Source organism: Carex rostrata, chromosome 3 (genome assembly GCF_964058835.1).
Source record: "Carex rostrata chromosome 3, lpCarRost1.2, whole genome shotgun sequence".
NCBI classification, from domain to species: Eukaryota; Viridiplantae; Streptophyta; class Magnoliopsida; order Poales; family Cyperaceae; genus Carex; species Carex rostrata.
In genome coordinates this window covers 2,185,212-2,206,122 of record NC_135920.1, presented here as the reverse complement: position 1 = coordinate 2,206,122, position 20,911 = coordinate 2,185,212, and the positions used below count along the sequence as shown (strand labels likewise).

Sequence of the window (20,911 nt, the reverse complement as noted above, 5' to 3'; positions counted from 1 at the left end):
ACACATCTCGAAACAAATAACAGCTAGATTTGAAAAGGCAGGGATTTCAAAGTACTGTTCACATATGAAGGATTGCAGCAGATTCGGATCCTCTTTTGAGTGGTAAGCAATAAACTGGCTAAAAATTATATGAGAACTGGGTTCCATGTGGGGACCTCTTTTTTTAAATTTTGCAAGACAAGCATGCCTTAGTTCATGGGTTAAAAGGTAAATGATACGTATATTGGGCGACAAAAGATGAAAATGAGTATCAAAAGGGTTGCATGTCTTGTTAGCTTTTTATTAAGAGTGCCCACAAGGTAGCACCATCATAGGAGTTCCAAAATATACAAATGAAAAAGGACAAAATAAGATTAAAAGTACAGACATACAAAATATCTGCATATGTACCTGTGTGATTATCAGAAAATCTTTTCTTGGTCTTTTACACTCCAAAGCAACCTCTAATACTTCCCACGACATTGTTTATGTATTGCCCTGAATGGGATGCAAGTAAGTTCTCAAAGTAGCAGCTATATAATATTTGTTGAGACATTAAACAAGTGACTTTCAAATCAGACAGTTGGATTCCTTGAAGCATAAGCATGTGCTGAAGCTTAGTTTCCAGATGATGATCAACTGATTTCTGATGAGCAAAGTTGCACAATTGCCACAAAAGAACTCTCAGCCACCAAGAATATACTGGGCTTGCACCAGGATCAAACATTAGGCCACTTAAAATTTTGGGTCAGGTCGACCCAAATCTACCATGAAAAACTTGTACCAGTCGAGATTCAGATCAATTCATACTGTTTAAATGAAAATTAACACTCAGTATATGCAACATTCATGTTGAACAACAATCAATTGCACAAGTCGAACAATTAGACTCCGCACCTACTTTTCTGACTTGACACATGAACTTCATCAAGTAAAATCTTTCTTGTTAACATTTTAAGCTAAGGTAGCCCAGCTTGGGTAGGGGCATTTGTAGCTCCAATCAGGTCCTGTGTAACATACACAATGGAGCCACAGACCCTCTTCGTCTTCATCATAACTGCGATAACATAACCAAAAAATAATAATAGAATAATTATATTTCAATTTAGGACTTAGGTGTTATGGCTCACAAACCCTCTTCTTTCCCTTTTCCCCACCCCTTCATTAAACAGTTTTCATTGTTGATTTACTTCCAGAAACCACAAATTCCTACTTTGTCAACCCATTTTTTATTTTGGGAGAAATTCATGCATACCCCTCAAAAACTTCAAAATTACGTATTTCCCCCTCTAAAATTCATAATATCATATTTACCCCTTCTAAATTCCAAAAACTCACAAATTTATCCATTTTATTGTCTTTTCTATTAAAACTCATTTTAAATTTATAAAGTACCCAAATAACCGTTTATTAAGAAAGGTAAAAAATATGTAGCGTGTTTATAAAAATATTAGTCTTCTAATGGTTGGTTTTCAAGGGCAAATGGGTGATTTCTCTACTTCTGATGCTTACACAAGCATATACATAAATGTCACTGTCTATGCGTCAGAAGTAGAGAAATTATGTATTTTCCCTCAAAAACTAACCAAGTAGAAGGTTGACATTTTTCTGAAACATGCTACACATTTTTTTTATTTTTCTTAATAAATGATTAAAATTGGTACTTCATAAATTTAAAATGAGTTGCAATAGAAAAGACAATAAAAAAAGGTAATGAGTTTTCGAAATTTAGAAGGGCAAATATGATATTATGAATTTAGAGGGGGTAGAGGGGGAGATGTGTAATTTTGAAGTTTTTGAGAGGTATATGTTCTTTTTACCACATGGGGTGTGGGTGCTAATCACATTGAAAAGCTTACCCTATAGGTGCCAAATTCGGGCAATTTGTGCACATAGGATCAAGAGCAAACTCAAACTCCTCATCGGTTAGAGCTTCATCGTCTCCATTCCTTGAACTATCCAACGGAAGAGATTCATCAGGACTAGGAGCATCCATTTCCTTAGCTTTCCTTTTGCTCGAGCGAGGTGGTACATCTTTCGTAAGATAGAATGCATCATTGGCTATTGGATGCCCCGTGTATTGTAGGTGTACGCGTATCTAAATTTCAAATTGGAGACATTAAGCATTTCTCAAGGCCACCTTTAATTAAGATGTAATCCAATGTGTGTTTAAAAAAAAAAAAAACATCACCACATCATGAATATATGCTGCAGAGAAACATATATCTCATCTGATGTTATAAGGAATAGTTTAAATGTCAACTGAGTCAGCTCTGACTTCTTTAACCCATTCCCAATGTCTTCAAAATAAATATCCATTCTTCATTTGTATGCAAGTATAGGAAAAAAGGATTTGGGTTTTTTTGAGAAAATTATTAAGCCAATTCCAATCCTATTACCAACTAATATTCGAAAACATTTCACAAATCTCCGAGTTTTAAACTTCTTGGAAATATATACTTGCTCTGCTATTAATACTTGCCCATTTCAACACATGACCACGCCTTATCTTATAACATAAAACTTGCATGGCAGAAGTGATTCATAAGAATAGTGGAATAAAATCTATAGCACGCTAGAATGTTTGAAACTAAAAAGAAAATAAGTACACCTTATATTCCTGACTCGGGTCAGCTGACCAAGGGTTCGAGTGAGAGATGAAATGTGTGTTTTTTTTTTTTTTTTTCAATTAGTAATAATTAAATAATGTAGAAGACAGTACCTGATGAGTGCGCCCTGTTACTGGCTTGCACAAGACAATACTGTGCTTTCCATCGGTGGCTATTCTTTCAAACTTTGTGCATGCTGTTTTACCCTCTATAGGTTTACTGGAGCCATCACAAACCTACAAAAATTATACTTGTAAATTCATATTAATCTATTGCAGACATAAAATGTGCACGTGTAGGTTGGTGTGATTGTGCCTGTGCGCGCATGTGTATGTTTAATTAAAGGTTATACTCTTACGAAAAAGTACTACAAGAGAGTCTATTTACTGGTAGTTCAGTGCTGATATTGTATCGGTAGACAGGTTCAAAGACTAGACATACTAGAATGCCAAGCAAATCTTGTTATATCAATGGCTTATATATAATTTATTGTTCTTTATTCCAGTATATTAGAAACAACAAAAGGCTGTTGGCTCCGGGTTCCGCTATGAACTGATTGGTACATCAAGCTCTGAATCCAAACTGGATTAGATCAGACACCCTCAAACAGGTTCAAGTTGCTGCATACGATTCAGTTGGAGCCAATTTAACTTTGACTGCTTAGGTAGGCCTATGAAATCCCTGTATGGTGCTACGGAAGGAACAGCGTAGTATAGGCAAATACCTCAACAGTGCTCCTCCCTTCTCTTGCATTGTAGTTTACATTGGCATCAACAATTTTCTGAAAACAGAGGCAAAAAAAAAAACAAAAAAAAACCTAGCATTTTCATTTATGCAATATTAACATGTACCAGTAGGCCCTTCTAGGCAACCATCCATTCTTTAGCTCTGGATTAAGATCTTTTGTAATATATATTTGTTTTCTTTTATATTTGTTTTTTGAGTCATCCTACACAGTTATTCTTACAATAAATGAAAAAACTTCATTGTCTGGCTGGGTACCATTAGGTCTTTCAAGAGCTAAATAAGGACAACATAAAGGCTTATTTTGCTTAATAACCCCTCCTACATCCAGTAACTGCTTGTCACATGGAGGACATAGATAACCCCTTTTGTCAAGTGCCTCTAGTCAAAGTTCTATATTTAAATTACCTCTCCCTCAGGAAATGTACCAACAACTTTGGCAATATACTCTTTCTTTATCAAGCCTGCTTCTATCTGATATAAATTAACATCAAATGAAGAAAGGAAGAGAACATAAGCTAGTATTAAAATAGAATTGCTTCTAGAGAAAATAAAAAAATTGGGCAAAGGAGCAATATCTAAACACCCTTTGGAAAGGGATGTGTGATTAATGTGTGTGAACCCATAGTAAATATTTTGTAAACAGAGTTCTGATATTCATACGGGCAAGGTATAAAATTCCCTTTTGCATGGCATCAGGAATATTTCCATTTTTCAAACAGTCTACAGTATGCTCATCATTCATCAATAATTTTGAAGTACTAAAGAGTAAAAAAGAATAAATATCAGTGCAGTACTATAATCCAATAATTTAATGGTTGCAAAATACTTAATGAAAAGAAACTGGCATGATACCTCTTGCCGAAACTTCTCTGCTCTCTCAGCATTTTTAGCAAATATGAGAAGGCCAGAAACAAGCCTATCTAATCGATGCACCGCTATAACCATAAAATTGAATAGTCAAGGAAATGAATCTATCACAATGCAAAACAAGAACCTAATTTCTTACTTTGCTAATAGACAGTATGGTTGACAAACTTACCAAAATGCCTTTTTTTTCTTAATTTTTGGATGTCATCAAACAACTTAGTATCACAAACCATTCATGTGAGTACCATACAACTATTTCAAGCATGACCCCTGTTATATAAAAGCTAGTTCATGCATATTGAAAGAAAGAATTTTGTTCAATTAGGATACGAAAAACTGGGGCAAGCCCATTTTCAGCTTGAAGAATGCCTACAACTGTGTTTTTACGATATTGACCGCATGGATGTACCTAACAAGTTGAATGGAAATAATCTGCATACAATCAATTTTGAACTAGAAAGCACATCAAGAAATCAAGGACATCTTGTCTTGCAGGAACAAAACAAAATAAAGTTCAATGCAAACATCAAACACCTAACTCATGAATCAGACGACCCAAGTATTTTGGCTTTTCAAGGCTACAGCTACCATTGAGCAAAATCAAAAGTGGCCCGAATTTCCTTAGCTTCTCCATATTAACTCAACAAAATTCAAAACTTCTAACATTAAAAAACCTACTCACAAGTTACCATACTTTATTTTAGTTCCATTTGAACTCAAACCTATTGTTAGGTGAAGAGATAATTGACAAGGGTAGATTTCTTTTAGTTGAATTTGGGCTTGCACCTAGGAGCTGGGTGTTATGCATACTGCAAAATGAGAAACACTACATTCTATTTGCAAATGTCCAAAATAGAGGATAACATTAGAAATGCCACAATACTAGTCATAACATCTTTAGGTTGAAGCTGTAATTGCTTACAGGTACAGATGCTGGTTTGCATACAGTTAGTACATCAGTTTCATCCTGAAGGATTTGCACAGCCTCTGCGAATACTGGCGGTTCGTGCCTGCAAGCAGTTGATTTAAATGGAGGGAAAAAAAAAGCATTAGTGGTGAGTGGTTTACTTATTTATTTCCAATGTACTTAAAAATCACCTGTGTAAGAAATGGCTAATTTTTTGAGACCGTTGAAGAACATAACCCGCATGAACCATTTCTCCATCCACTTGAAGCCTTCCACAGTTCACTGCACTAACCTATATAGTTAAAGAATCAAAGAATATACTTGTACTAATGCAACTTCCAAAAATAAGGAAAACATTCACTTGAAAGTACCATCTCTACCATTTTTCAAAGGATATATGGTACTTTGTCAAGACAATCATAAATATATATAAAAGCTAGGATGTCAGATTTGCTTTGGATATACGAATCCCAGGTCTGATCAGTAGCTACCAGACTCATAACATAAGGTACCGATTAACAAAGTTACGTAATTGCCATGTACAGTACTTAATTGAGCTATATATTCCGAATTAATAGGAAATACTTAGTTATATAACAAAATTAGCTTAATGTGTTTACTGCATTCCCAACCAAGTTTAAGACAACAAACTTTTGGTCAAGTATCTGCTATTCCTTGATGAAACTAAACCTTACTTATTACATAAACAGAAGGTTCAAATAGTCTGCTCTCGAGTTTGAAAGGGGAGGGAAGGAAAAGAAAGATAATGAGGAGGTGAACTTCATTACATCTCAAATTGGGAGGGACCAATTTGTAAAGATATAAATAGAAGGGTTATCTCCATTTCCCTCCATTCACCTCCTGAAATTAGAACTCAGGAGCAAGATGAAAAGTGTTTTTCCTTCCCTTCATTCCCCATTCATCCCATCAGGAGCACACATCCTAAAGGCACCTTTACAAAAAGACACATATCTAGTAAGTTGAAGGAAAGGAAAATGTAAACAGCTAGAGAGAAAACAAATTACATAGTAATTGTAAGGCCGTCCCTTGAACTCCTCTGAGAAGAGATCAACTATGGTTTTCCCAGCCCATCTATTCTTAACCTAATAAAGGAGTATAATATTTAAATTTCAATGCCAATACTGTAGTGATTTATTTATTTTTTTTTTTTTTCATTTTGCGTGATTTGAGATGTATGGGCATGCCGTGAAACAGCACAACAAATGAATGACATATTTGCAATTAAGCAGACCATATTCCAGAAACTCCACAGAAGAAATTATCTCAGCAGATTATTCTAAAAGGATTAAGAACTTACATGAGAGATGAACTCAAAGTAATACGGCCTGACATATCTCTTTCCTGCGGGAAATTTTAACTACAATCTTATGCATACATATAAATATTGAAGGTTTCAGAAAAGATAGGAGGCACATACACTGGTCACTGGTCTGAATTCAAAAGGAAGTTCAAAGAGTTACACAAACCATTGCGAAAGACATAGTCGTGGGGCTCCGGCGGGTTCGCTGGTGTTTGCCACACTATCTCCATCTCTCTAGAGGTGGAAGAGGGCGGGCGTGGTGCTTAACGCAAGTGAGGATTTTATGAGGCGACTGCGGCTGCGGCAGAGAGTAAGAGGATGGCTTTGGATTCTCAGTAGCGATTTATGTGCGGAGCTTTGTGCTGCGAATCGGGGCAATGAGATTTTTGAAATTTACCTCTACATGCATGCATGCATGTTAATGCTGGAAATACAAGTCGTATGTAATTTATTACAATTATGTATGAAATTTTCTTAACATTCCTTTCCTATTATTGTTATCCGTCGTTTAATAGATTTCACGATCATGTATGATGTTTTCTTTATTAAATTGAACCTGTAAAAGAGAGAATTTTGTTATTAAATCCAAGATTAATTTAACATTTTCAATACAAATTATTGTTCTCAAGGAAAATAATTTTTTTTTTTATAAGACTCGTTCGATGTTATATATTTACAATAGTCATCTTCAATAATATCTCTATAACAATAAATTTATCAAATTAATTACTAATTTCATACTACAATAAACTTTTACTAGGCAATTAACGAGGATTTTTCATAGACTTTTAGAGTTTTTTCCTATTCATGTTTTAGATCCAGCTTAGCCGGATAGAATATATTGGAGATGAACTTTTTCGGATTTTTTTTACTGTTCGCTCTCTTTATAAATGACTTTCATTTAGAGGTATTACAAATCATATTTTCAACACTTTATGGAAGGTTAAGATTCCTCTTAAGATAATTTTTTTTGTTTTGTTACTTAGACAGGATAAAATCCTAACTAAATGCAATTTACGTACTAGAGGTTGGCAATGTAATGTGGACTGTCCATTTTGTGGTGCCCCTGAGATTGTACATCACATATTTGTTACTTGTCCATTTATTTATACTTTGTGGACTTGGATTGGTAACCATAACAATTTTGTTTTTAATTGCACACAAGTGTCTGACCTATGGAATTTTGATTATTGGATACCTTTAAAAGATTCATTGTTGGTTGATTTAATTAGAGCAGCTACTTTATGAATTGTCTGGTTGATCAGAAATAAAATTTGTTTTCAAAATACACCAGTACCAACTATTAGTTATGTTGCATCTTCTATTATTGCTTGGATTTTATATTGTGTAAGTCTCGTTTAGATAATTCATATTTTAAATTATCATTGATTATACCTTTTGATATTTCTCCTCTGACGCAGATAGGCACCCTGATAGTGATATCGGACACAGTCTCTCAGGACAGAGCCAGCTCCCCTATGGTTTTAGACAGGGTCCCTTCTCTTGGTTTAGGAGAGTCGGATGATAGGAACATCTTTGATGCTATTGATAAGACAGCTGGCTTATTGTCTCCTGATTGGTCTTTAGTTGACACTAGCTCTTCTGATATGATTGCTCTTAGTGATTGATATTAGGGATTTTGATGTTTTTAGCAATGTTAGTTTAATTTCATTTTCTGGTATACTACTTTGTTTTGTTTTGTGGTTGCTGATACTAGTTGGTAGTTAATCCACTAGTTTAGAATAATTGACTTTTTGTATGACCTTTATTGTTTCGTAATGAAATAGGTGGAATTTCACTTTTTCAAAAAAATAATAATAAAAAAAAATAAACTTTTACAATAATTGTATTAGCAATTACAGTTTATTTACAGTAGAAATGTACGGAATTTTATAGATTTAGATAGACGATATTTGACAAGAATCATACATAAAATAGTAAAGAGATGCAGCCGCCCTTATTAACAATTTTAGATTCATTCTTTCCTCCTGCCAATTCGTATTCCCTCTATTTTTTTTTCCTTTTATTAATATTGTGCAGTAATTGTAACCTAGATGATGACACACAGATGGCAAATTAGAAAAAAAAATAAGATTTTCGAGAAACTTATAGTAACGAATTCTTCCCAATCCAATATTAATTCTGAGAAGAAATTTTAATTTCGAATTAACTCTATGACTCCTATTGAAACTTTTTAAAGGTTTGTGCAGATTAAAGATAGGTGTGTTTTGCACCAAATATGTTAGAACAACAGAAATAATACATTCTCTCGCTCTTATAACTTATAAGCCGTGTTTAGTTGTAAAAAGATGAAGTAAACCTCTTGCTTTCCACTTAAGTTGTTAAACAAGGAGTTAAATTAAAATTACTTCTTCAGACAGACTTCCTCCACATTTCCTCTAAAACCCAGTCGTATACAAAAGATTCATTTCTCAACATTTTACTTTCTCCGAACAAATTAATTGAAGCATTAATTACCTTGAGATGCCAAACGAGATGTAAAATAAGAGTTGGTTAGGATGACGGTGTTAGTGAAGGTTTGGGAACTTTGGAACGTTGTCGTGTGGGCGGCCGAAATTTTTAAAAATACCATATTTTCAAAAATGATAAACCAAAAGACCATAATACCGTGAAATATCGAAAAATAGCATGGCCGCATCTAGGGGATGCGGCCACCTTTTTTTTTTTTTTTGCCTTCTCGTGCAGCTAGCAGTTTAACCTGTTAAAAAAAAAAAAAAAGGGTGGTCGCATCCCCTAGATGCGGCCACTATAAAGGTGGCCGCATTTTGGAGATGCGGCCATGTTATTTTTCAATATTTCACACTATCATATGGTCTTTTGGTTTATCATTTTTGGTAATATGGTATTTTTTTGGTAATATGGTATTTTTAAAAATCTCGGTGTGGGCGGTAAGCAATTTAATCCAATAACGAAACATGACCATATGTGATACCGCTGTTCTTCTATTTTAATTAAATAAAAAAAATACTATTTCAGCACTTCCAAATTAACACCCCTTGTGTTTGTTAATCTTTTGAACATAATAACTATCCCATTAGCATTAGTGCTAATGAATTTGATAATTTGCTACGAAGAATTACAGGTCACAACGGAAACTACTGCTGTGACCTGACAGGCAAACAGATCATGTCTCCCCCGATAAAATTATACATGTTATACGGGTGTGCGTGTGCTTTGGCTGGGTGTCCGTCAAAAGTGAGAAAGAGAGTTGAGAACATGGCTGGCAAGATCAAATACTCAAAAGTATTCTGACTACTACAGGATAGATATTTACACAACACGAAACATTTTCCCTGTACATCGTAGCTAGGTAATCAAATTTCATGTGAGACTAGAAGAGATGAGCCTACCACCTACATCCCGAGAAAAAAACAATCAAATTAGCATGAGTTTTATGGAAAAACTAATTCTCTTGTCTGACATCTACGGCATGCGACTCTCTAGCGGCTAGCCTTTCTATTGCTCCTAGAGGCATTTCGTTCCTCCAGCAACTCTTGTATAGTTGCAGACGAATCCTGCAAAGTAATTAGGGAAAATATAGGTGGGCTTATAAACATTTTACTCGTTAACTTGACTTGATATATCAAGATGATAGAATGGTTATAAATTTGTGTACCTTCAATTTCTTATGCAAGTTCTCCTCGTCCTTGTCGCGACGGATTCTCTCTTCAGAAAAGATATCTATCAGTGCCTCCTGCTCTTTCTGCGTCTCTTCCAGCTTCCTTTGAACCTCTTCCAACTACAAAATTCAAACACGAGTTGTTGTAAGATGTATGTACATTTCACCATCTTTATTTATAGTCTGGTTGTTAGTTTGTTATTTATTCTTTTGTGGGTCTAAATAGATTTATTCAAACATTGATTAATTTCCTTTACTATTAGTTGAAATGTCACACAAAAATGCCAAGCCATATCAAGTTCAATTCCAACTTAAAACAATACTAAAGCGAGGTACATCCAATATTTGGAAAAATAGAGGAAGGAGAATGTCATCAAATACACGTACTTGTTCAGTTAGAACTCTATTCTTATCTCTCTCAATCTGCAACTCTTGCGTCATTTTCAACTCCAAGTCAGATACCCTTCAAACAGAAAGAATACAATTGTCAGGATACTAAAATAGTAAAATTGCAAAAAAGGTGAAGGGCCCCACTGGTGCGTTACAAAAAATAAAATCATATATAAGCTGATTATCTCTTACTTCTCTTGCAATGCTTCATTTTCATCTCTCAATTGCTTGATAATAGACTCAGAGTCATCATCAGTTGATCCTCTTACCTTCCCTTTCCCGTTTGAATCCTACCACATATATACAAACAAACAAGACATAATAATATATTAATCAAAGTGAGAGTAGTCAAATAAACAAAACATCATTACAGAACCTGTATACAAAAATATTCCTACTGACTACTGAGCAAGATTATTTTGAATCAGAAAAAATAAAATATACCCACTTCTCTGATGTCAAGCAAAAAAGAGTAACACTATCCCAGTCAAAATTGAAATTCTTGGTAGTTCAGTTACCTTGTAGTGGGAGCTGGGAGTTTCTCCCAGCAGCCCATTTGTTCCAGCTCTCACTTCTGACCTCAGTTGAGAAGATGAGCTTGCCTTGGAACCACCATGTCTTTTCAAAAAGTCCCTCTGAATAGGGGAAGGTGTGGGCCTCACTGCTGATAAATTGGCCTGCGACCTGCCCAACAGTCCGCCCCTATACTCAGAGTCACTGTCATCGTCCGATTCAGAACTATGAATTCTGTTATTTGCACTTTTGGGATGTGCAGATGACCTTGAGAGATCTATATGGGACCGTGATGTAGTGCTCGGTTCCCCAGTCTTGACAGCAGAACCACTCGATCTTCTGGTTCCCCGGTCGTGATGTAGTGCTCGGTTCCCCAGTCGTGATGTTGTGCTCGGTTCCCCAGACAACTTCCCATTTTGTTGTGGGGTTACTTCAGGTGAACCCTCGTCTGCACAAAAGAAACTGAGATGAAGAATGTATTTTGAGGCCAAAACAAGCATTAGTGCACCAGATTTTGTATATGATTTGTTAGATCCAGTATGTCCAGGTACAGTACCTGACCAGTTATTAAGACCAATGACAACAACATTCTATTCACTTTTGGGGATGCAGACTAGATGTTTAAGGTAAGGTAAGTTCAACTAGTTCAATTATTTACAAACACACACACAAACAAACCCAGACAACCAATCTAAATTAAGACTTGAAAAGGATAAAATAATATTCTTAATACATGCCAAGAAACACTGGTGAAGTATTCATTTGTTGTGTGAATGTAAAGCTTTGATTTACAAATGTTTAAAATATGGTAGAATTGTCCTTTGACAAACAGACAGAAAAGGATAATGTACCATGAAAATCAGATTTCTCCGTGTCCTTACGGGACGGATTGTTTCCAACATATCCAATTTGACGAGCATTTGTATTCCTAAAACAAAAGGTAACATCAAATTTTATACAATTAGATCCTCTGATTTTTATTTTTGTCCTTTTTAAGGTATAGTTGAGCCTACATAACCTTGCAATCAGATACCTTTTGGCTCTTTTTCTCAAAAGAATAAAATGCCAAAAACTATTCTTCCTTATTTCTACATAAAAGGAGAGAAAAAGTTGGGAAGTTCAGGAGCCTTTGAAGAAAACAGTGAGGAATAGGACAGATACTTCTCACATATTTAAATGGAAAGAAGCTATTTGCAGTATAAAAGTTGCCCCTTTTAAGATTATCAACTGATACCAACCAGTAAGACTTTTGCATCTGCACCAGACGTGCCTCCAGCCTAGCGAGAATCGTAGTACGTTCAAAGTCTTGCTTGTCATGCGCCGGCTCTATAAAATTCGCCTCCAATACACCTAATTTATAGCACATACATGTTTTCATTTATCTAAATGGAGAAAAAAAAATGCATATGTGAACCCTATGCATGTTTGTAATTCCCTATAAACTTCATAAAAGATCTTGCATGGCATCAGATCATCAAGGTTTATCTCATAATTTGAACTTAAAGATATGAGAGAGAAGAAAACAAAATCATCCCCCACCACCCAAAAAAAAAAAAAAAAAAAAAAAAATCCCGAGGGGGGAGGGGTGGGTATTCATAGAGAAGAAGCATTGAACAAAGAAGTGAAATTTAGCGAACCTCCCAGGGAAATACAAATTCCCTGTTTTAAATGCATGACATAATAAACTTAAAAGAGCGTACCTAGAACACCACGACCACCGCTACCAGAAGCAGTCCAAACTCGCCAGAAAGGCTACAAATATAACTCCAATGTAAGTACTCATTTCTTTTTCATTTCCAAAATCAAGGAAACAGATAATTAACCAGGAACAATTTTACCTTGATCAGCCGGTTCTTGTGGTAAACATTAAATCCCTGGACATCAATATGATGTTTTGCATCCTTCACAAAGCCAATGGTCACTACTGCAACCATCTGATAACACAACCCAGAAAATAGAAAGTAATAAGCAAACAATAGATGATGCCCAAGTACTCTTATTAGAGGAAATGGGGAGGCTTTAATTACATTTGGGTCTTTCGGGGCACCATCAGCCGATTGGGGGCGATATGTGACATTTTGTTTGAGCATCATGTCATTCACAATATTATGATGCTCTATCTCCTTTCCACGTAGGATCATTCGAAAAACATGTGGTAGCCTGAGGTAGAGAATGGATGCATAACTCTGCAGTAATGTTACAAAGAAATCTATTATTATATAGATGATGACATATCTCACAAGTCATAGTACACATTCAAAAAATTAAACAACAAAAAGGTGACTCTAGTGGTTTTATATATTCTAAAGTTTTGGACTTTTGGGATCTTGTCTTGATTTGTGTTTCTACTTTCTCTGCATTTGCATTTTCATTACACTATGGTACATATTTACCCTCAGGGAATGCCGATAGGTTAGAAAGTGTCGTGAATTTGGAAATTGTTTCGCCATTTGGATGTTTTTCTCATCCCTGTTAACCCCTCGCAAAAGTATATCCTGCAATTTTATTACAAACAATAAAAAGAAGTTAAAAATAACTATTAAAGAGCAGCATGAGGCTAGAATAAAGCCTTGTCTCAATGACAGAGAAAGAAATTTCAAGTTAAACTAGATAAAGTTTTGTTTAGTTTCTTCTGACATTAGCCCCTTTATGTGGCACATAAACTTCAAGTTCCAACAAACAATACAGGTTATTCCCATTATAAATTGCACACTAATAGCCACATTGCTTCATTCCCAACTATAGATATATTTGTCAAGAAATTAAACCGGTTTGAGATTTAACAAATACTAACTAATTAATTGATCATTTAAGATAAACCTACCTGAGGGTCACTATCGAAGTCAAGTTCGAGCAGGCCATGATCATCCTCCCAAAGATTGTATATAACGATTCGAGTGCCATGGTCCTCTATTGAACTAAACTGCAACACGCCATAGAAAATATGTTAGTTATCATACCCTTTTTTTTTTTTTTGTAATAAACAATATAAGTTTCAATCTAGTTGATGACTGGCACCCATAATATAAGAAATATAATAGGGATCATGGAGGTTTGAGCTTATGTACGAGTATATACTAGATAAATTTGCAATTGAGGTACATGATTTCAAAGGCCTCAGGCAAGCCCATCACTTTAAAAACCAAAATAACCTATTGCAAGTAAGAGTTGTTAAATTATCCCTTCTTAAGTGAGGTCAAGCTAAAAATTGCATTGTCCTCAATTTAGAATTTGGTACATCTCATTTGTTTAGGCCGGGAGAACTGTAGAAGGTTAACATGGCCAACAGATGATATAAAATATAGAGATAGAATTGAAGATTTGAAAGATTATATACCTGGTTGAGGAGATCTGCTTCACTCGAATATGGGGACCATTTCACTATGGTCTCCAAGTTCGTATACCAATCTCTTATATTTGTTCTTTCAAGCCTTTCCCAACCATTATTATTCTCATAATCAAGCTGCAAGTTTGTTCCAGTTCATAAATCAGTTATTTCTGTATGAGAGAAACTAGACTGTTTGGTTGTATAGTTGGTTCTGTGAACACTTTTTTTTTTTTCATGATTATATATTTTTTTAAAGAGTAGGCTTAAAATGAGTAACTGCAAACTCGAAGACAAAATCAGTGACTGCAAACTCGAAGACCTAATTGACTTGAATCAATCTTAATTACAAAGTTGATGGCCTGATCAGGAAGACTCAAATTGCATATTATGGTAACTGCTGCTGTAACCTGGCACAGTAACAGGCTAATACAAGTAAGAACCAGTTGACTTTATAAACACGTGGTCCTCAACACAACATAAGACAACAGACAAATTGCCAAAATTAATTTACCATAGGAACAACAATGTCTTCTTTTCCGGTGCATCTGAGAAAGGTATAAGAAAGCATTCCTATACTCTGGGTGGACCTAAAATAGATATCCAAGAAAAAATAAATAAAAGGACAAAAAAGAGGAGTCATGTGCAGCATAAAATAACAAGCACATGATTGTCAAACAACATACACTGATTCCATAATTTATTGCTCTCTCACTTCTGTTATTTCATTTCAGCTAAATGAGGATATGAAACCCTGAGAAAACTAAGGATCCTTTTTATAGACAAGCATTGTACCAAAGAATCTTCTGATTATAACATTGCAATATTCTGACATGTAATTATGGTGTTAGCAAATAACAGTTAAGGTGGAAAGCTAACTAATTGTGGGAGGTTCTGAAATTATACAATAATACAGGTACTCATGCATATATATATATATATATATAGAGAGAGAGAGAGAGAGAGAGAGAGAGTGGCTAATATCAAAACGTTTGCACCACGCCTCCCGTGCAACCAAGTCATTTTCCGATTTTTAAAGTTCAAATGATCGATCTGAACCGTTAGATGTGTTCTCCATATTAAAATGTGCTTGGAGACCAAATTTTACATTTTTTGGAATTTTTTTACTATTTATTAAGCCACTTTGAAAATCGCTGATCCAACGGTAGCTTCTGATTTTACTGTTTGGTTAAGCCACCGTTGGATCAGCGATTTTCAAAGTGGCTTAATAAATAGTAAAAAAATTTCAAAAAATGTAAAATTTGGTCTCCAAACACATTTTAATATGGAGAACACATCTAACGGTTCAAATCGATCATTTGGACTTTAAAAATCGGAAAATGACTTGGTTGCACGGGAGGCGTGGTGCAAACGTATTGATATTAGCCACTTTCTCTCTCTCTCTATATATATAGCTTGTTTCAAAATTTGCAAGAAACAAGAAAGATCACCTCTTCCCATCCTTTCCATAACTACGGGAAAACACAATGACATCCGCTCCAAGTCTCATGGTGCTAGTTTTGAAGCCATTACCATCTAATCACATAAAGAAGACAAAGAAAAGATTTAATTTTATTAAAATAATGCATCATCTATAAGGCATTTTATTTTAAAGAAAATGAATTTATTTTATCATAACTAACATTGTCCAATGGTGTTAGCCATTTTGCATTTGGCTGAATACCCCAAAGACATGCATTGCCGCATCTTGTCTGGATTCATCCCGCCACCATCATCTGAAATAGTGAAATACTACATTACCATTGATGACATTTATTACCAGCCACTAATCCAAGTATGTCTAAAGTTACAATGTATATGCATTTTTTTTTTTTTTAAATCAACCCATGATTCAAAAAGTGCTCCTTTGCGACTTGATAATTAATAACAAACCTACTTTCTCGATAAAATTTTGGTCAATGGGCTTATCAAAAGCTTTTGGACAGTACAGGTTTGAGTAGTTATTTGACACTCTCATAACAGGCTAGTCGGCTTGAGTTTCATTAGGTCCAGGTTGCTTGAATTTGAAAAATTCTCAGGCTGGGTCAGGTTCAGGTTCAGATATAATGATGAAAACCATCTTTTATTACATGCATGTAAAAGACCAATTACAATAAGCCACAACATACCGAAATTGCCCACAAAAGTATTTTTCAATCCTTATGATCATCAAAACAAATATGTAGTGCTGCAATTTTTTTTCAGATGCGAGAGTATTTGGTTTTGAGCAAAGGACTTTTGAACCTAATATGCATATCTTAGAAGAAAACTGTATGTATGTAATGTGTACAAAAAAAATTCACAGGATCCCAGTGCCTATTCTGATATTTGGGTTTTATAGACTTCACAAGGCATTTGAATCCTCTTTTTAATTTAGAAAAATGGGTAAATTTCGTCGGAGGTCACTAAACTTTGTCCTTTGTCACAAATTGGTCGCTAAAGTTTGATTTGTCCCTCTATAGCCATTGAACTTTTTGTTTGTTTCAATCAAGTCACTCTATAACTTTTCCATCCAAATACTAACCGTACATACTCATCCGTTATTTTTTCCATCCAAAAAATTAATAAAATATAAAGTGACATGAGATGGATGAGCATATTCCGTTAGTATTTTGGATGGAAAAAAATAGACTTGATTGAAACAAATAAGAACTTCAATGGCTATAGAGGGACAAATCAAACTTAAGTGACCAATTCGTGACAAAGAATAGAGTTTAGTGACCTCCGGCAAAATTTACCCAAGAAAAATTAAAGGAAATAAATGTTGTTTACCTTCAACCAACAGCATTCTCGAATTGTCTTTCTCATTCAACAGCATATCAATGTTCACATAAGTGGCTCCATTGGCAACCTTAGCACATTAAAATATTTAACAGAAAAAATAAGAACTAAAAGAAGGCTTGGGTAAGAACATTGATGTTAAAATTCTGAATACATATATATAATTCAAGGACAAAGTTGGTACCTCATCAAGAGAATTATCCAGCAATTCAGCCAAAGCTGTATATAATAAATGAATGGTTCTAATAAGTAACTATGAAGATAATTTTTTTTAAAACAAACTAAATATTTTGGTTGGGCATGAATAGCTTCATTTGTTCAGCTGATCATTTTAAGGTGAAACCAAAAAGCAATTGGGCAATGGACTTTATTTTGGTAAATGAGGAAAACAGATCAAAGCAACACGATTACTCAAACCAGGAACTGAGCAAACAATACTAGTGAGCCCAGGTTCATTCAATTTAACTGAACGAGTGCTGAAAGGATCATATTTAACCATAAAGCATTGTTAACTAACTAACAAAGTATTTCAGCATGTATATAATGCAAAAATGATTTAATGTTTGCTAATACTTCAGATTATTTTGTTTAAATCATCAAAACACAATAAAAAACAAGAGACAAAATATCATTTTTTTTTAATTAACTGAACAGTATATGCCACAAAAAATTAGTTTTTTCTCATTATCGAAATAACTGAACAGATGAAGAATCCTAGGTAGAAATGTATGCCTGATTGCAAGAGCAAAAAAATTATGGAATTTTATTATGGCTATTGAAGAGTAAAAATAATTTAACCTCCAAGGGCCCACTTGTGACTAGTTGCATTTGAGTGAAGAAACTTTGGATGCACTCTGACATGATCCATTCCTGTAAAAAGAAACAGAACAAAAACATTTTTGCACTTTTTCAGAGAGAGAGAGAGAGAGAGAGAGAGAGAGAGCTTAACTCAAGAAATATTCAAAATAATTTAGAATATATTTTACTCAAAAGAACTTGAGTAGTTAAATCTCAACTAATTCAAGAATGAAGGGAATTACTTTCAGTTGAATGCCTAAAAGCTTTAACTCATAGATAACTCACTCCAGTTTGGTTTTCCCAAATTATGCAGAAAATAGTTCCAATTTCCCCTTTTATTGATAAACCAATTTCTTAAAAAATCTTTGTGACCGTATTACAAATCTACAAGAGGATCTAGCTATTGCAATCAAAATCAATTCCCAGTCAAGTTTCCCTAAAAATGAAAATATCCTTAGCTCTATTCCAAGTTTATTATTCCTCTCCAAAGGTTAAATGCCCCTCCAATTCAATATCTGAACAACATACAAAAATCAAATATCAATCAAGTTTTTATACCAGATGTTTGAGCTGAGGACCCAATGTCGGGGCTTCCATCAAAATAGTCCCCAGCCTTCCAAAATTGCTTAGAACCTGACACAGGCATTATCTGATTCGTGTTAGGAGTCCGCTTCTGCACAATCGGGTTAGCAACAATCTCCGGAGGTGGGAGAGGGAGCAAGTTTGGATCATTATCACGGGGTAACGGGACAAGAAAATCCATAGGAAGTGTAGCCGAGTCGATCCTAGGTTTTTTACGTTTTGTTGTTGCATGAGTGCTTTCTTCTCCGTTAATAACCCGATATCTCTTGTTGGCTAGGTTCGGGTGGGTTTCTTGATCTGAATCGTCGCTATCACTACTACTAAGTTCGATCAACGTAGGTGCATGATTCAAGGGGGCCGGAGGGTGTGGTGGGGGTAGGTGAGAGGAGGGTATCTCTTGTTTGATGATGGGTGTTTTTGAGGCCATTGGAGGTGGTGAGGGAGGTGAGGAGATCAATTCATCGAAGATGAAAAATCATACAATTTATTTAATCAAATGGTGCTGAGTACACTCCAAATTACGGTTCCAGCGTAGAAGATGCTATGTCCCTGCAATGGAAATCTCTCAAAATTTAGTTTTGCAATTGCAAAGTTAAAAATGAGGCAAGAGAAGAGATTAAGAGCATCCTGAGAGAAAATATACAATAATAATGAAGAGGTTCGAAAAACAGTTTTAACAGGTCGAGAGATACCAGTACGATAAACCTGTTCTGCCGGTTTATAAGGCGACTAAATTCTAAAAATGGAAGCGATGGAGACAATCCTGGAGAGAGGGTTTGTCGCAAAACCCTAGTTTGCGAAGAGAAGAGAAAGGGGCCTGGGGTAAAAGAGGGGGTACGGCGTCGACTATAGAGAGTCGAGAGGGGCGGGAGGAGCGGGAGAGGGGGCGGCGTCGGGGTCGGGGTCAGGGTCGGAAGGGTGGTGGGAACTGGGAAGAAAGAGCGAAACGGAGAATCCGAGAGAGAAGGGTGGTCGGTAACGAAATAGAGGGCCCTCTGAATCCCGAGGATCCGCACGAATTATTAAGCAGATCTGACGTTTCAGATTTTGAGAGGTATATTTTAGTGCATTCGTATCCTCTGCATTAACTCAAAAGGGAATCTTTTCAGTTAATCAATCTCAACCGTGCAATATATTTTAAAATTCGTGCAGACTAGATCTGCACTAATATTGAAGGATCCCTTATGTTATGAGCAGGTGGCAGATTGGCTCTGTTTAAAATCAGATGGTTGATATTAATTAACTCTAAAGATTTCCTTTTGAGTTAATATGCAGAGGATACGCGTTCGATTTTAGTTGAGACAGAAATTACTGGCAAGAGCATCCTCTAGGTACCAAATTTGCTCTTTGCAATCTCAGCCGCCTAGGGATTTATTTCTAAACCGACTTTAGATTTGTGCCATATTGAAAGGACGGTGCCTTTTTCATTGTACACGGTTGGGTACTTCAGTACTTCACTGGACCTGAACTCAAAATTTAATTACGACTTTTGAGAAGCATTCGCATCTTGGAGGTATCTCAAACTTTGAGAATTGAGTTGATGCGTCGAAAATCCGGACCGTTCAAAATTTTTGCACGAATCTCAAAGTACAATAAATTTATGCATGTACTCTGATAAGCACCGGAAAAATTTAATCCAACTTTAAATAAAGTGAAAATTTGAAATATCTCGAAGATACAGACGTACTCATTAGTCATTTGAGAGCCTCTCTCTCTTCCTCTTTATATTAAAAAATAAAAATGAACTGAATTTGTAATGGAAGTTAAAACAAAATGTAAATATTCTATCAATATGAAATATTTTTTTTTTTACAAAATATATAAATACTTTTAAATAACTGAAAAAATGGCGAGGAAAATTCGATGACATGGAAGAAACCGCATCAAATGCGTAGTTCCGTTAGAAATCCTGACTACTATAATAGCACGTAAATTTTTTTAGGATCCAACCATCTATCTGTCCAAACAAGATCTGAGCCGTTTACTCAATAGATCTCAGCCTCTCATCAAAAGTATATTTCAATCTCAGCCATTAATCACTAATTTTGATTTAGTAAATCTGTTTCATATTGTCAAAACTGTAAAAATCTAAATTTAGTTACAAACATAGTTGCTACATGAAAAGTCACATGGAAATTGTGTCGCATTTTTCTCCCACGCGGACCTCCTTTTTTCCTTCCTAATGCTTCTCTCTCTCCACTCCTTTCAAAAACAAAAAAAGACGATGCGTCTTCCTCTCCTCTTTTTCTCTACTCTCTCACAATCTTCTCTTCAAGACGTTCTCTCTCACTGGCTCTCTCTCATACTATCTTTTCTTTAAGGGAGCACTCTCTCTCACTATTTTTCTCTTCAAGGCGATTGTTGCGGCGACTTCTCCAAGGTTAGCTTCTTCCTTTTACTTTTTCTTTTACTTTTTTGCTTTTGTTTTCTTACGATTTTCGGAATCGCTGAC

General features: G+C 35.2%; 2 protein-coding genes across 5 annotated transcripts; both read right to left on the bottom strand.

Annotated features, from left to right (window-relative positions):
• Nucleotides 1–311: 311 nt before the first annotated feature.
• Nucleotides 312–6,794, bottom strand: LOC144552190 (Pseudouridine synthase family protein). Of its 3 annotated transcripts, XR_013510967.1 has the most exons (13): nt 6,597–6,751; nt 6,428–6,471; nt 6,135–6,212; nt 5,301–5,401; nt 5,125–5,212; nt 4,533–4,611; nt 4,188–4,270; nt 3,741–3,806; nt 3,313–3,369; nt 2,702–2,824; nt 1,839–2,077; nt 877–1,036; nt 312–477 (listed from the first exon to the last, which is right to left on the bottom strand). XR_013510967.1 is itself a non-coding variant. In XM_078300325.1 (12 exons), exons 1-12 carry the CDS (start codon nt 6,658–6,660, stop codon nt 934–936), a joined length of 1,125 nt encoding a protein of 374 aa, XP_078156451.1. In that variant the 5' UTR covers nt 6,661–6,794; the 3' UTR covers nt 507–933. The 3 variants fall into 3 exon arrangements, 2 of the variants coding, with proteins under 2 accessions (XP_078156451.1, XP_078156452.1); XM_078300325.1 differs by lacking the exon at nt 312–477 and having other exon boundaries at nt 507–1,036; nt 6,597–6,794; XM_078300326.1 differs by lacking the exons at nt 312–477; nt 6,428–6,471 and having other exon boundaries at nt 507–1,036; nt 6,597–6,730.
• A 2,871-nt stretch (nt 6,795–9,665) lies between these two features.
• On the bottom strand, nt 9,666–19,292 carry LOC144552189 (protein MICRORCHIDIA 7-like). 2 transcript variants are annotated; one of them, XM_078300322.1, is made up of 20 exons: nt 19,152–19,292; nt 18,436–19,008; nt 17,878–17,949; nt 17,264–17,298; nt 17,071–17,149; nt 15,942–16,034; nt 15,750–15,834; nt 14,813–14,888; nt 14,311–14,436; nt 13,798–13,896; nt 13,367–13,468; nt 12,812–13,159; nt 12,674–12,725; nt 12,212–12,323; nt 11,825–11,901; nt 10,979–11,421; nt 10,653–10,750; nt 10,458–10,533; nt 10,068–10,190; nt 9,666–9,966 (listed from the first exon to the last, which is right to left on the bottom strand). In XM_078300322.1, the coding sequence occupies exons 2-20, from the start codon at nt 18,884–18,886 to the stop codon at nt 9,892–9,894; spliced, it is 2,622 nt and encodes an 873-aa protein (XP_078156448.1). In that variant the 5' UTR covers nt 18,887–19,008; nt 19,152–19,292; the 3' UTR covers nt 9,666–9,891. The 2 variants fall into 2 exon arrangements, with proteins under 2 accessions (XP_078156448.1, XP_078156449.1); XM_078300323.1 differs by lacking the exon at nt 19,152–19,292 and having other exon boundaries at nt 12,812–12,907; nt 13,001–13,159; nt 18,436–19,023.
• Nucleotides 19,293–20,911: the final 1,619 nt, after the last annotated feature.

What these genes read in the sequence shown, in the direction of transcription:
- LOC144552190 (XM_078300325.1), bottom strand. Translation starts at nt 6,660, where the DNA reads ATGGAGATAGTGTGGCAAACACCAGCGAACCCGCCGGAGCCCCACGAC. An exon ending in TGGGCTTGCCCCAGTTTTTC is followed by an intron (nt 4,271 to 4,532) that starts GTATCCTAATTG and finishes TTATGGTTATAG; the next exon opens with CGGTGCATCGATTAGATAGG. An exon ending in CAGAGAAGTTTCGGCAAGAG is followed by an intron (nt 3,807 to 4,187) that starts GTATCATGCCAG and finishes AATTTATATCAG; the next exon opens with ATAGAAGCAGGCTTGATAAA.
- LOC144552189 (XM_078300322.1), bottom strand. Translation starts at nt 18,886, where the DNA reads ATGGCCTCAAAAACACCCATCATCAAACAAGAGATACCCTCCTCTCAC. An exon ending in ACTTCGATAGTGACCCTCAG is followed by an intron (nt 13,469 to 13,797) that starts GTAGGTTTATCT and finishes ATAAAATTGCAG; the next exon opens with GATATACTTTTGCGAGGGGT. An exon ending in CCTATCGGCATTCCCTGAGG is followed by an intron (nt 13,160 to 13,366) that starts GTAAATATGTAC and finishes ACATTACTGCAG; the next exon opens with AGTTATGCATCCATTCTCTA.